This window comes from Larus michahellis, chromosome 4 (assembly GCF_964199755.1).
Source record: "Larus michahellis chromosome 4, bLarMic1.1, whole genome shotgun sequence".
Taxonomy (NCBI): Eukaryota; Metazoa; Chordata; class Aves; order Charadriiformes; family Laridae; genus Larus; species Larus michahellis.
This window is the reverse complement of record NC_133899.1, coordinates 41,176,701-41,190,485: the sequence shown is the minus strand read 5'-3', so window position 1 is coordinate 41,190,485 and position 13,785 is coordinate 41,176,701. Positions and strand designations below refer to the sequence as shown.

The 13,785-nt window shown below is 49.6% G+C and overlaps 1 protein-coding gene across 1 annotated transcript; it reads right to left on the bottom strand.

Annotated features, from left to right (window-relative positions):
* Window positions 1-921: 921 nt before the first annotated feature.
* CCDC198 (coiled-coil domain containing 198) lies at window positions 922-12,754 on the bottom strand. The gene is made up of 6 exons (XM_074582413.1): window positions 12,364-12,754; window positions 9,283-9,359; window positions 5,293-5,379; window positions 4,535-4,633; window positions 3,944-4,109; window positions 922-1,835 (listed from the first exon to the last, which is right to left on the bottom strand). Exons 1-6 carry the CDS (start codon window positions 12,578-12,580, stop codon window positions 1,591-1,593), a joined length of 891 nt encoding a protein of 296 aa, XP_074438514.1. The 5' UTR covers window positions 12,581-12,754; the 3' UTR covers window positions 922-1,590.
* Between the last annotated feature and the right edge of the window lie 1,031 nt (window positions 12,755-13,785).

The following is a 13,785-nucleotide window of genomic DNA, read 5'->3' as shown; positions in this document are numbered from 1 at the left end:
TTTTTCTGGCTATGTAATCCAGGAAGCTGAGGGTGCAGTGCAGACGCATCCCAAACAGCTTTGTGGGAGGTCGTGGACGTTCAAGGTAGTGATGCAGGACGTGCTTCATCTGTCCTGAGCTACCCAAACCCTGTGCTGTCCTGGAAAATTGCGAACTGACTCCAAATCAAGTTGTTTTGGACATCCTGCCTTGAAAAATAAGCAGGTAAGATTTCCAGCTGAAGGAAATGAAAGTCACTGTGATGATTATGATATTTGTTACTCCTGGAGTCTCTGTCCTGTGCCAATGAGCTGACTTGAAGATATATTCCCCTCTGGTAGGCTTTGGGAAGAGCAAGTGGAAAGCAACCCAAGGAGACCAGCAGGGGGTACGAGGAAGAGTTAATGCCCTTCATCAGCTCTGCAACTTCAAACGGAGGTAAAATTGACGCCAGGAAGCAGGCAGGTCCTTTTCCCAGGGTCAGGGCTGGTGGTGGGCTCTCTCCTTTCCTTGCATAGCACCGGTCCCCCACATACCCAGTTTGTCACAGTAAAATAACTATAAGATGTGTAACTGAAATCCCAGGGAATCTTTTTATATATGTGCTTGAATGACTTACTGTGTTCTCAAAGATGATGCACCTTTACTGTGGTGGCCTTTACGGACCCACACAGACAACCAGATAGGAGACAGGAGAACCGGGTGAAGTTCTCTCTCAGATAGCAAATGATTTTATAAGGAAAAAGCAGATAATTTTATAAAAAAAAATACCTTTTAGGAGAGATGGAAACTGCAAGGATCTCTTTGATATAACAATTTTCAGGTTACAACAGGGCAGTTTTTGTTCAAATTCTCAGTGGATGCAGCAGCCTTGACTGGCAGCACTGGGGTATGTGTCTGCAGGAGGTGCTGGAGATCCCTCAGTTCCCACCACCCTCTGTGCAGCACTGAACCCTGAACAGAGAAAACAAGTGAACAAAAGACAGCTTTTCCAGAAGACTATCCGTAAAATTGGGGGTTAGTACTGAAGAAAGTATATGTATTACCGTGTTCAGGACAGGGAAGGAGAGGGAATTCCAAAAAAAGGTCAAAAAGGGATTTTAGAAATGACAGATTATTTATTTTAAAGAATTCCTAAATGAGTCATTTTACCTTGCAGTTTGAACTAGGGTTTTATGGTTTAGGAAAGGAGATAAAGTTAAAAACAAGCTAAACAGAAAGATTGAGTAACCCAAAAGCAAGAAAAACATTTCATTTCAGTTGGAACTTAATATTTGGGGTTAACTCAGAATATTTTCCAGCTTCTGCTTGGCTTTTTTGCCAGCCTTCTCCTCCTCCCTCTATCCCCACTTCATTGTTGCTTCGTCCAAGCCATTTTTTTTCCCAGATATTTTGATTCAGCCACATAACCCAGGCAGTCATTATTCACTCCGCATCAGTGATCTCCTCACTTCCAGGTGTCCTTTCCACTGGCCCGTACTCCCAGAAATGCCACTTACTGCGAACATGGTGTCTCCAGCCTCACCCCATCCATCGGGGGGGGGGTGTTCAGCCCCACCAGAGCTGTGCCTTGTTTCTTCAGCACATCCCTCTCACCCCAAGCCATGCAACTAGAAATCCTTATCAAAGAAGTCATCAAAGAGTGAAACTCTCTCCGTCTTGGTTCTCACAAGCGTAGGTTTGCGGTAAGTCTTCTCCTCCCTTTCCCACTCCTCGGAGCCTGTGCTGGAGGTGTCCCAGAACAGATCCCTCGTCCGCGGCTCCCTGCAGAACCACAGGTCCACCTTCCTGCTCCTGCCTGGAGAGAGTTCAGCCCCATCGTGCTGCCTGGAGAGTCCTCCACCCCACGTGTTTCCTTGAGGAGAGAAAAGAGAAAAAAAAAAAAAATATCATAATTTTGTGGAGCTGCATGTCCAGTCCAACAGGGTTTAGCTGGAAATAGCTATGGATGGCTGGAGGCATGTAAAGAAGCTCCTGAGAGATCCCTGCAAGACCAGACCCCGTGCTTGGGGCTGGGCAGGGCCAGGTATAATATATTCAGGAGTATATTTGGTGAAATTACAGAGTCTTGCAAGAGGCAGTATGGTTTTATCCCTGAGCAGAAGAGAGCTGAGGCAAAGAACCACAAGGGAATAGGAGCAGCCCAGTTTGTTCCCCTTTCTCCTGATGAAAGTTCACTGGCAGACAAGTTTTTCACTGATTTAAGCATTTTTACCCTTGGTGGTACATTTCCAGCCTGTGCTGAAGGTTGTCATGTGCAAGCAAAGCAGAACAGACCACTTGCGACGGGGATGTCAGTACGAAGTGGCGGCTGAGATTCACTTCCATTTCCACTTTGCTGGGGACAGTAACATCACCTTGTGTGCCCTGGCACCTCCAAACCTCTCAGCTGCTCCTCCAGCCTGCATCAGCCAGTGCCCTGAACCTTAGATCAACATCATGGCCAAATCCAAAGCACCACTGGTCAGCCCTCCAGATTTATGCTGCATCCATTCCTGCTGCTCGCCCACCCTCGAGGCACGCGGGGGAACCACAGAATAGAATCATAGAACTGTTTAGGTTGGAAAAGACCTTTAAGATCACCAAGTCCAACTGCAAACCTAACACTGCCAAGTCCATGACAAAACCGTGTCCCTAAGTGCCACATCTACACGTCTTTTAAAATGAAAAGCCCCTGCTCGGAGTTTGGTGGCATCACTGTCACACAGACCGTGCCACGCTCCCTCCGTGATACGGCGTGGGCTGCAGCAGGACGACATGCCCAAGAGAGGCCGAGATCTGTCGCCACCGTTAAATGAATTTCACCTGATGCTTTTTCACATCAGACTTTGAAAGTTAACACAGAGCCGTGGCTGGAAATCGTCTAACCAGGAACATCTCACCTTAATTGCACATCACCCAGAGGGCTGCAAATCTGCAGTGGAGATTGCCTGGCTGTGGGCAGTGGGAAGTGGTTTCCATATGAAACGCAACCTAAAAAGTGAGTAACCTCAGTGATTGCAGTGTTTACCCCACGGTCATTTAAGGATGGGCAGGAGTCCATAGGCTACACCATGCATGTGAATTCAACACCGTGGTGGATCACGCAAGGCTGAAGCAGGGAGCAGATCTCTGGCAGCTGTTGCTCCAGCAGCCCGTTCTCCATCTCTTTCCTGGGCCTCCCCAGCAGGGAGTATTGCGGTTACCCTTCAACCTGTTCAGCAGCACCTCTCCTGTTGAGGCAGGTTCCAGCTTCCCAACCTGCCTAAGGCTGCTCTGCCAGAGAAGACTTACTGCAAGGTTCAACACCCCAAAATGTACATGGGTTCCCTCCTTCAACCCTTCATCCATGTGCACCTGAACCCACCCCAGGCTTGGGCAGGAGGTGTCCAGTGCGGGGGCAGAGGGCAGGGGGCAAAACCTGGTGTAAGGGTTGACCTTGAGGCAGTTGTTTTCCATTTTTTTGTTACTTCATCCCTTTGGCCATCATGTTGGAGGAGGTTCAGAGGTTGCTTCCAGACCATTTATAGACCTGTGCCGTGGTCTATACACTCACCTTCTGGGGCGCATTTGCCCAATGGACTCCCTGCTTCTCTGAGGATGGGGCCCTGGGGACACCCTCCATCCTCGCACTCAGTTTGCCATGCAAGGGACATGTGGGACAAGGTGAGACTCTTCTACCAGTGGGAACCTGCTCCTGCAGGGGCTTGGACACAAGGACTTTGGGTTTGTGCCCTATGGCTGTTCCATGGCTCTTAAATCACATCTACTCAGGTCTGTTTGGATGCTATCACAGAAGCAGGCCAGAGACCCAATGCTTTGCCTTACGACCACATCTCACTGCTTTCCCCCCTCAGGCTTGGAACTTGCACCGTGTCATGGCAGGAGATGGAGGAGTGGAAGCAGCTTCCATAGGGAAACTTCTTGGATGGCATTTAAGATGCTGGTGAGTTTTACATCTCCTTGGAAAATTATTCTACTTACCACAGTTGTCTCCATGAAAACGCTGATTGTGCTCAGCACGGACGAGGTCTTGGCTTTCAGCGCTGTCGCCTCTCTGGAGTGTGTCAAGGACTTTCTTTGGGCTGAATTCCTTGATTTTTTGTTTATTAATTTTTGCCTCCCTGTGGAGATTTCGCTTCAGCTCTGCCTGGGTTTGCAAACAAGTTGTCAACACAAGCAGCAGAGGAGCAAACGCGTTCTAATAGCTCGACGCAGCATATCGTTAGGGGGTTGGCGCTGAAAATAATTATGCAGTCAAGCGGTTTAACCCAGGAAAATGGTATTTGCCAAACTGGGTACATGACGGAACATGCCCCAGACAGAGAATTTTAGTTTCTTCATAAGCCACAGCCAAATGAGGGCAAAGCTTTGGAAAAATCAGAATTACTGACCATGGGGACCTCAAGGATGCTCCCCCACCTCACCTGTACCTAAACCACCAGGAAAGCTTCCTTTCACCCTCCCAGCAAGAGGCTTTAAAGTTCCTGGTCCACAGGAGAGACATCGGGGATGGGCAGACCCCCGTCCAAGAGGGGAAGCCCCAACCTCTCCCCAAATACATCTCAGTGTTACCTCTCGGCGCCTGCGGGTCAAGTCCAGCATCTGCAGCTTGTGCAAGTGCTGCCGCCTGCCAGGGAGGTGTCTCAGGCTTTGCCCCCTCTTCTCCAGAGCCTATGAGGTGTTTAAAAACATAAATAAATACACCTGCGCTTTCTGAAAGAGAAGGAAACAGCCCCCAGCTCGCAAACCCAGGCCCAGCCCCTCGGGTGCTCCCCGGATAAAGGCAGCGAGCATCTCCCTGCGTAGCCAAATTGCAGAAATTTATCACAGATTTCCACTGTGCTTGCAGTTTATCTTGCAGCTCTGGGGCATGATGGAAAAAAATCTTGATTAAAACAATGTATACATGCTTCTGCGCCCCGAGGTGATACCGCTCTGAGTCGGCTGCCCAAGATAAGTTCATGATCCGAAGGGAGGAACCACTTTTGCATGTTTGGGGCTGCAGGGGATGTTGATGGTGATGGGTGTTCAAGTTGCTCAGCCACTTAAAAAAGTGGTCCTCAAACCTTTAGCCTCAAAGATATTTAAGGTCCTGGCTCAGCCTGGCTGCCTCATCCAGGGAACCGTCATGCTGGAGATTCAAAAACTTTCCTCTTCTTTAATATCCTTCCACCCGGTGTTTCGCCTGGTTCCTGGGCTTAGCCAGGGATGGGAGAGCAGCTGGTGTAAAACAGCTTCTGCTCTTTGACTCTTTGAGCTGGCCAAACCGTGAGGGAAAGGAGCCTGCAGCTAGCAGGGACCCATGCACAAGGCTCAACCCAGGCACTTACCTTCGTTTTTGGGCTTGCAGCCACCTCTTGCTGACTCCAGGGCTCTGCAGGAGTGATTGCTTGTGGAGGGCCAGCAGGTTCAAGCCTCTGCAAGTCCGATATTTGTAATATTCAGCATTCCTCATTCCACACCATCATAAAACTTGATACAAAACTACCCTCATGTTTTTCCAGCTCCAATTCTGGGCCAGCTGCTTGGGATGCAGGAAGGAGATTGGCATCTCTAGCAGATGCTCAGGGAGATTAACATTTCTTACGGTCCTTTGGGAGTGGACAAAACTGGGGGAATTTCCTACATTGGAGTCAAAGCAGCAAAACCCCAGTTAGAAACTGGTTTCGTCCCTGTAGGTATTTCTTTTTGAGCCTCCACAGTGCCCAAGGCTCCAGCCAAGACCAGAGTGAAGACAACCCCTAGCCCAGATAGCTTCATGTCAAAGCTGAATCTTGGAGATGTATCCTAATAAAGTCTCCTAGCAGGTCATCCAAGGGTAGATCCCAGTTATCTGAGACCCAGAGCATGGTTCCCTCAGTCCAACCAGTCTCTTTCTTTTACATTGGCCTAAGTAAGATGTTTCTCTGCAGAGCTGTGCGTGGTACAAAGTGCCTTTCCTGGTGGCTAATGGAAGTGGGCAGAGACTTTCTTTATAGACTGCTCTGAGCATAGTTTTTTTATCTTAAGGAGCTAAGTTGCCTCCTAAAATCATCCAAACTACTGGGTCATTTCACGGCTTGATATCGCTAGTGTCCCTTTCTAGGATGGGAGCTCAGTACGGCTTCCATAAAAATGAAGGGGAGAATCATCAAGGACTTCACCAGTAAGACCTGACTTACACTTTAGGTGGGACATCATTAACATCTTGAGTATGAACGAGAGTATCCTCTAAATGGTGACATGCCTCTGGCTGTCTGCACTGAACTGCTGCCCGAGCCTGGGCTGTAATTTTGGAGCGTCCTTTAGGTCAATGCAGTAACACAGGAGGAAAAAAGTCAGCGGCATCATGTAAAGGAGACATCCTCCATCAGCTCCTAACACCAAGTTCACGTGTCTTGCAGCACCAAAAAAGCCCACAAAACTGAATAGGAAGCTTAAAAAATGGCACTAGATGGCAGCATGTGACACCACAAACTGCGGTCCGGGCTGTGCATCACTCCTAGATGCCACCAAGGCAGCCAGCGCCGGGTGGCTGAAGGCAGATAAACTCTGGCATCTATGGGCTCATCTTGCTGTGCCCAGCAGAGAAGCCAAGTTTCAGGCTTTCAGCTGAAGTTGTGCCCCAGGCTGGAAAATCGACTCTTTCATCTCTGTGACCCTCAAGGGTTTTGCCTCTGGAAATACTCCCTGACCAAAATCCTCTAAAAGTCCTTGAGAAGGCCACATCATCCTGCTCCACTGTCTTTGAAAATATTCCCGCAGGGAAAAGGGCTTTTGCTGGTGCTGTTTATGCTCCTCCACAGCAACGGCAGGAGCACGGGGTAGGATCAACGGTGCTGTCCTGCAATGACTATTATCAGTGGTTTAATAATACATAAATACAGCTGTAATGGAAATAAGATCAATGACTAAAAATTACACGCTGGCAGGAGATTTTTAAATGAGGCTGCAATTCCACATGACAGTTCACCGGCCGTAGCTGGGCTCATTCCAGGTGCTGCTGCCTCACTGTCCCACCAAGCCGGGGACACATTGTTCAATTGTTGGTCGCCACCTGTGCTCTCTGAAGCCACCAGTCTTGGCCAGAGCCACCGCCTGGGTTTTAACTGACCCGTCTGGTGGCTCCTCTGTTCTTTATTATATTTAAAAGACCTTAATCACAGCAAGGAAGGCTTGAACAAAGCAGCCCTGCTTCAGCAGGTTTGCCGTTGTGGGACACGTGCAGAGGGTTTGTCATCGAATTTTGGGAGAGTGGAGATGCTCTCAGGGAGGAACAGGGGGGTCTCAGAGCAGCACAGGGAGGTGAGATGTTCACCCAAGGGTTTTAATTACAAGCGAAGGAAGATAACCAGTGGTAGCTCGTCCAAGCTGCACCCAGTGGTGGGATGACCCAGCACCTGCAGGAGTGCTACAGAGAAGCATGTGGCCAATTGGGGCAAATACATCTCTTTCATGGGTGAAACAACCAAGAAATGTGTTTGCCTCTGTTTGTCCCCAGCTACCAACCCCTGAGGACTCCCTCCAGCCACCTAATTAGGCTGCTGATGTGCCCCATGCAGCTGGACTCTCTTAGAAGGGTCTCAGCAGCAGGTACAACATTGACCCTTGATTGCTAATTAAAAGACCTGCGTAAATGAGAGCACAGGGGAGGGGTGTGTATTTCCAGCAGCTGAGGCCTTCCTTGAGCAGGACACCCTGCTGCACCTGTGGTTGGAGGGGTCTGCCCAGGTTGTCCTCTTTCCCTGTCTGACTTTATTTTTCTGAGCCCTGTTTGCTCTTGGTTTTGGAGCTCCCAGACCTGGGCCAAGCAGCAGAGCAGAAATGCAGCTGAAAGCCTCAGCCCGGGGCTCAGAAGGAGAAAGATCTGAGGAGCAAAGTAGGGGAGCTGCAGCTCCGGGGCATCTGGAGCAGGGCTGAGCCTGGTGTTCCCCAGCATCCCTGACCATCTGGGGGCACGTAGGGAAGGAGGGTGAACTCCATCTCGGCCAAACACTGACAGCTTTGCATCTTAAATAGCAAGCAGGTAAAAGAGGGAAAGTTGGAAGATGTTGCTGGCTGGTTTGGGAGGGTGTGGGGAAGCAAGGGAAATGCACAGCACGCAGTGGGCTTCTCTGGGGTTGGGCTTCGGTTTTAAATAACCGGATTCACGGCAAGAATTGTACAGCCCCGGTAATGCAGCTCCAGCTTAGCCCTGGGAGCACGTGATGGCCTGAGCCTCCCCCAGGTTTTGTATTGTATAAAAGCATCGGTGCATAAAAATACCAGCACAGAAAATGCATGTGGAGGGCTTGTTGTCGTTTTATCTTTTTTTTTTTTTTTTTTAAATGAAATAGCAACTCTAGCCCTCATGCAGTATGGTACACTAGCAGTGTTTTCTTTCCTTCTTTGCAGTAAATTGTATGGATATAAACCTATTTTTGGCGCTTCAGTTATGTTGTCATAACTCTTGTGTTGGGGGAAAAACCTGATTGCCAGCTCAGGCAGAGTCATGGGCTTCAGGGCTTGGAGGGAAGGGATCTGGGAAGTGCAGGAAGGGGAAAGGAAGGTCGTGGAGGAGTGAACAAGGGTGTTCTGTGCTTGTTTGTGAAAGACATTCTTTTATATATATATCTCTCTAGATATACAGACGTGTGTGTGCACATGTCTATACAGCGCTATTGAGGGGAGAAGGTGAAGGTACGTACAGGCGCACAGCATGCAGAGCAATTATTGACAACTAAAATAACTGCTCTGCACTTTCACCGGCCCCTGTAGCAAAGCACATCCGTCTGCTTTACCTGTGTCTCTGCCCCGATGCCAACCTTGGCGGGATATTTGTCCCGAAGAGCCAAAACCAGCCCACACGTGATGCAAGTTGGATCCCTTCTGCAAAGGGCTCTGTCTTGGCCACGTTATCCCCACGGGAGCACCACGATTTGGTTGCAGGAACCCAGACACCACAAAGGGAAGTGGGTCATCATGGCCAGCACTGAGACATGTGTCCTCATTGGATGTCACCATCGCACATGAGGGCTTGCCAATGAGGCACGACCCATGGAGTCAGGCAGGAGGCTCCTCTTTTGCTCTTCTTAGAAGATGAAGTCATCTCCCTTGTGCTAATGAACCAAAACCAACCTCTCTGCCGCCAACATACCTGCTCTGCCCCAGGTATCAAACTTGGGGTGGTGTTAAACCTCATCTCGGGATGATCATCTAGAGATGGGACCTCCTACTCGCATTGCTGCAGGATATCTGTTTCCCCCACCGTGGTGCAGTGAGACGTGCCCATGTCCCCAAGAAAGCCCCTGTCAATGGGTCAATCAGAGCAACTCATAGGGAGCTTTTCAAACTCGTCTTACTTGAGGTCTGCGAGGTGGATGCTGTTTAATGATGCTGGTTTCTCCCTTTTCTGGCACGGTGTTGAAAGAAAGGGGCCCTTAAAAATTAAAGAAGAAATGGGTGAAGTTACTTTTGGGTGATCATCAACTGCTAGTCTGCACTCGGCAATAGTTCTCTGCCCTTGTTTTTTTGGTTGGCATGTCCCACTAACACATGGTATAAGATATTCTATTAGCTGCAGTAATGAAGTGAGGATGTACCTGTGGTTTCTAACAGCTGTCTGCCATGTACCTCTCCTACTTCTGTCTACAACATCTCATATGTGACAATAACCACCCTCCGTGTCTCCTGTGGCCACCCTGAGCTTTTAAAACGGGAAACAAGCAGCAGCTTGGACCTCTTCTTGCTGCTCAGTCCCTGAGACTTTATTATTCTTATTTTTTGGTGGAACTGAGAAATATCTCTGATGCTTTTACTGACCTTGGCAGAGCTGGGCTACAGCCAGCCAGTGGCTTCAGAAGTCAGAGGGTTATGGGCAGTCAAGCGGTACGATCACAGGCCCTCGTGGTCTTTGGAAATCAGCCCGAAATAATGTTCTACACACCAGCGACTGCCTGTTAGTTATTAAAGCAGTGATTTCACTGAGGCCTGAACGTGATCTGGGCTCGGGGCCATTCTGTGCTGGTGCTCTTGGGTGGACACCGCTGCCTTTTTTTTTTTTTCTTGCACAAATAAATACTCGCATGTGCAGTAAGCACTTATTTTACAAAAGAGTTTCTCTATCCCACCTATTCTCCCAAAAAACTTCCATGAGGTGTTCAAATGCCATCTTCTGTGTGGAGTCGAATGAGGTGTTGCTGAGCAACTCCTGCTCCCATGTGGTGGGAGTCCTGCGGTGGCCACAAGGGAGGTGAGTTGAGGATAAAGGGCAGGAATTACATTATCATTGATGCCAAATTTAATAGCTATATTAAAAAGAAAAAATAAAATAATTATTATAATAATAAACCTTATGGGGGACTTCAGTGGTCCCTTTAAATGAGCCCCATGGAAGATTGCCGAGGCAGGGCTCTGGGAGAAGAGAGAGAGAAGGTGATGGAGGGTGTTGGGATATGGGAGGAAATGGTGACTCCATCGGATAAATGATTGCTGGGCTCTGCTGAGCACCGGCAATGATTAACCGCTGAGCACATGCAGGAATGGATGCCTGAAGTGAAAATTTCCAGTGCAGGCAGCTCCTCCAGAGACAGGCTCCAGCTGCCAGAGAGCATGAGCTGAAACAGCAGCTTGTAACAGCAAAAGGGGGGTGGTTTATATTAAGTTATTGCCTCCTCAATCTGCAGGACAAACTAGTGCATAAAGAATTTCTGAAGGCGAAGTAAAATGTAAGGAGGTGACTCACGGTGCTGGAAATGTGTGACCCAGCACAGGCAAGGAACTGGGGCTTGGCCTTGGGAGGAGCTTGTTCTGGCAAGGCGTATGGCTTTGGGGAAGTTATTTCTCCCTTATGAGGTTATTTTTTTTTTAATATATTTAAATTATTCTCTCTCTAGCCATGCACATGTGTTGTAGAAGGTTTGCCCTTATCCCCTAGAGATACAGAACTAGGAGCCAAGTGCTCGCTGTCCCCAAACCTGCTCAGTTCCAGAGCAGGGACGGTCCCTGGTGGGGTGGGACCATTGTCCCACCACACAGCCACCACCGAGGGAGCACGAGGCTCAAGCTGGAGTCATTCTCATGACTTTTATTATTTTTTTTTTTTACCCTTTTACTTTAGTAGCAGCAGATTCTCCCCGCTGGAGGAAGCGGGATTTCACACAAGCCAAGATGAACCCTGACAAACCAAATAAAACCTATTCTCTCGGAGCCTTTGCTTATTTAGACAGACTTTCAAGCTAATACATCTCTCAAGTACTCTTGAGCATACTCTTTTTATTTCTGAAAATGAAAAGTAATAGAAAATGACATTTATTGAGGGGGCTTTAAAGTTTTGGGTTTTTTTATAAAAGTACACATGTTTTACAAGTGCTTGTTAAATACCCAGTGATGATAGTTTTCCAGAACAGGAATATTTGGTTGTTCTTGCTGTCATGAAGTACTTGAAACCCCTTGTTGAACAGCCAGACCTGCTCTGTATTCACCCCAGGGCCTCTGTCTCCAGGAACATCAATGCTATCGTGGGTTTATTTGCTTTCACCCTCTCCTAATGCCTCTTGGTGGGTGATCCTGAAGGAAATATCCAGACCCTGGTGAAGCAGCTGTGCTTAACGCTGCTCGGTGTGTGTCAGGAATTCGCTTTTGGAAGTGGAAAAGACGTGAGGAGGGTGCCGGGGCTGCAGATCCTCCTTCCTCTGCGTTGCCCTTTCTCAAACCGCGTTGGGGTTGGTGGGGGTTTCTCCCTGCACTCACCTCGGGTGGCCCTGGGCAACCGTTTGTCACCACCCAGCCCGTTGCACAGAGCTCTGCATCCACTTTCAGATGGGCACAATCCTCCTTCCATGCCTCCGGGAAGGGTTTGGGTATGGATGGGGTCTAAACCCTGCTGGGAGGGGCTGCGTGCCGCTTGTAGGAAAACACGCACAGCTACACTATTTGCCTTCCTCTGCCTCTTGTCTTATGAAATTAGCCCTGTGTGAGACATGGCTATAATTTATTTTAATGCTGAGTTTTACCTGCTGAGCGCATTACCCAGAAATCTAATTCTAATTAAGCTAATGACATCAATATGCCCAATGGCATAAGGTGAGCAGGACCCGGAGTTACGGGGCGGCTGTAGAAGGGCTTGCTCAGGCACAGGCTGGTGTCACGGTGTGCCAGGTCAATGTAGGGGAGTGGGGATGTTCCCAGGGGGACGAGTGGCTGGAGTAAGGAGCCTGGCAGCTGGGCTCTGGTGACTGAGATGCTTTTCCAAAACACATCGTGGGGGGAAAAATGAGTTTTTCCAGAGCTAAAATGTCCTGGAACTGGCAAACAGCTACTGATACAGAATGGCACCTACACCCACCCCGCACTGAGGTGAGCAGACCCCCAGCCCCAGCTGATGCCCCCTGGTTCTCTGCCCTGCGCTTGGCCACAATTCGGTGATGACCCCCCCCCCTTACCTGCAGAGGCTCTCCCGTACCAGGTCTCCCGGAGAGGTGGAAGTTGCTGGTGGAAGGTGGGTTTTCCCCACTCCGCCGCAGCTGGTGGGTGCAGGGTGGGCTGTCCCAGCACGCCAGGGAGCCGGTACGGGGTGGCGAGGGCAGGCAGGTCCTCCCTGGCACGCATGGGTGCCACCTTGGTCACCTTGGGGTGTGCCTTGGAAGAGCTCAGGCCCATTTTGCTGAGCAATGGTTTTGAAAGGAGAAGGAAAAAAAAAAAACCCTCGTACACAGTCCTCTGCGAATATGGAGGGATCTTCGTGAGCGACCGCGGGGCCCAGGGAGGTCCCTGCCGAGGCCAGGGCTGGCTCCCACGGACGTGCCCACACGTCCTTCCTGGCTCGGTTAAACATTGACCTATCCCCGTCCATTCCCCCTCAGGGACGAGAGGTGGCTGCTGCTGACGGAGAAGTGGAAAGTAGCTCGGGAAGCCAGCGCCAAGCCCTGGGAAGCTTTATTTTTTACCTACAAGTGATATTCAAACAGGTGGCACCACCTCAGCTAGCCGTTGGCTGAGCTGGAGGAATTTTTACAAGCAGTTCTTTTGCTAAATCTTCAGGTTTTGGGAGGAAATTCAATTCTCAGAGCACCAGAAGGGTTAAAGTGTGGGAGAAGCAGCCTGGGGACCGGGGCTGGCCAGAGAGTGTCCCCCACCCTTGCTCCTGCCGGCTGGTGGCACTGCTGGAAAAAATGCAGCTTTAGCTCAAACCCAGCTGAAAATGTTGGCCAAAGTGGGTGAAATTCTGCAGTTTTGGAATTGCTGAAGGATTTGGGCCAAACGCAGCAGGATTGGTGCATAAGGGAAGGATCTGCACTTCTCCATCCCCTTCCAAGGTGTATGGGGATGTTCAGAGGGCACAGTTTCCTCGGAGCTGTAGGGAGCCATTCATTTCCAAGGTGGAGTGTTTGGAAAATATGTAGGGAGAATTATTTATGCAGCAAGATTAGTACTGCAGGGCAGGTTTTGTGGCAGGAATAGGGTTGCAAGATGGGGTCGGAGCACCCGTGGGCTCCGCTGCGAAACACGTGGAAACCAGCAAACACCAAGAGTGTGAGGGAGACCCTAAAACAGCACCAGAGCCGGGGTTCATTTAGCAGCAGCTCATCCCACTGGGATTGCTGGAGTGATCCTGTATAGGTTTGGAGTCCTCTGTCGGCTTTTTCCTTGGGAGAGGAGTGCTGGAAGGAGGGTTGCACGGGGAAATGAGGGTCACGGCAGAGCCAAGCGTCCAGCACTCGTGGCCAGTAGATCCATGGATAACGCTCTCAACTCCCTCTTGGTGGAAATGGGGAGGTTTCGAGCTGCAAAATGCCACCAACCAGGGGTCGCACCTCCCAGAAAAAACTATTCATCCCTGGAACAACCCAACTGGTTCATGTTTT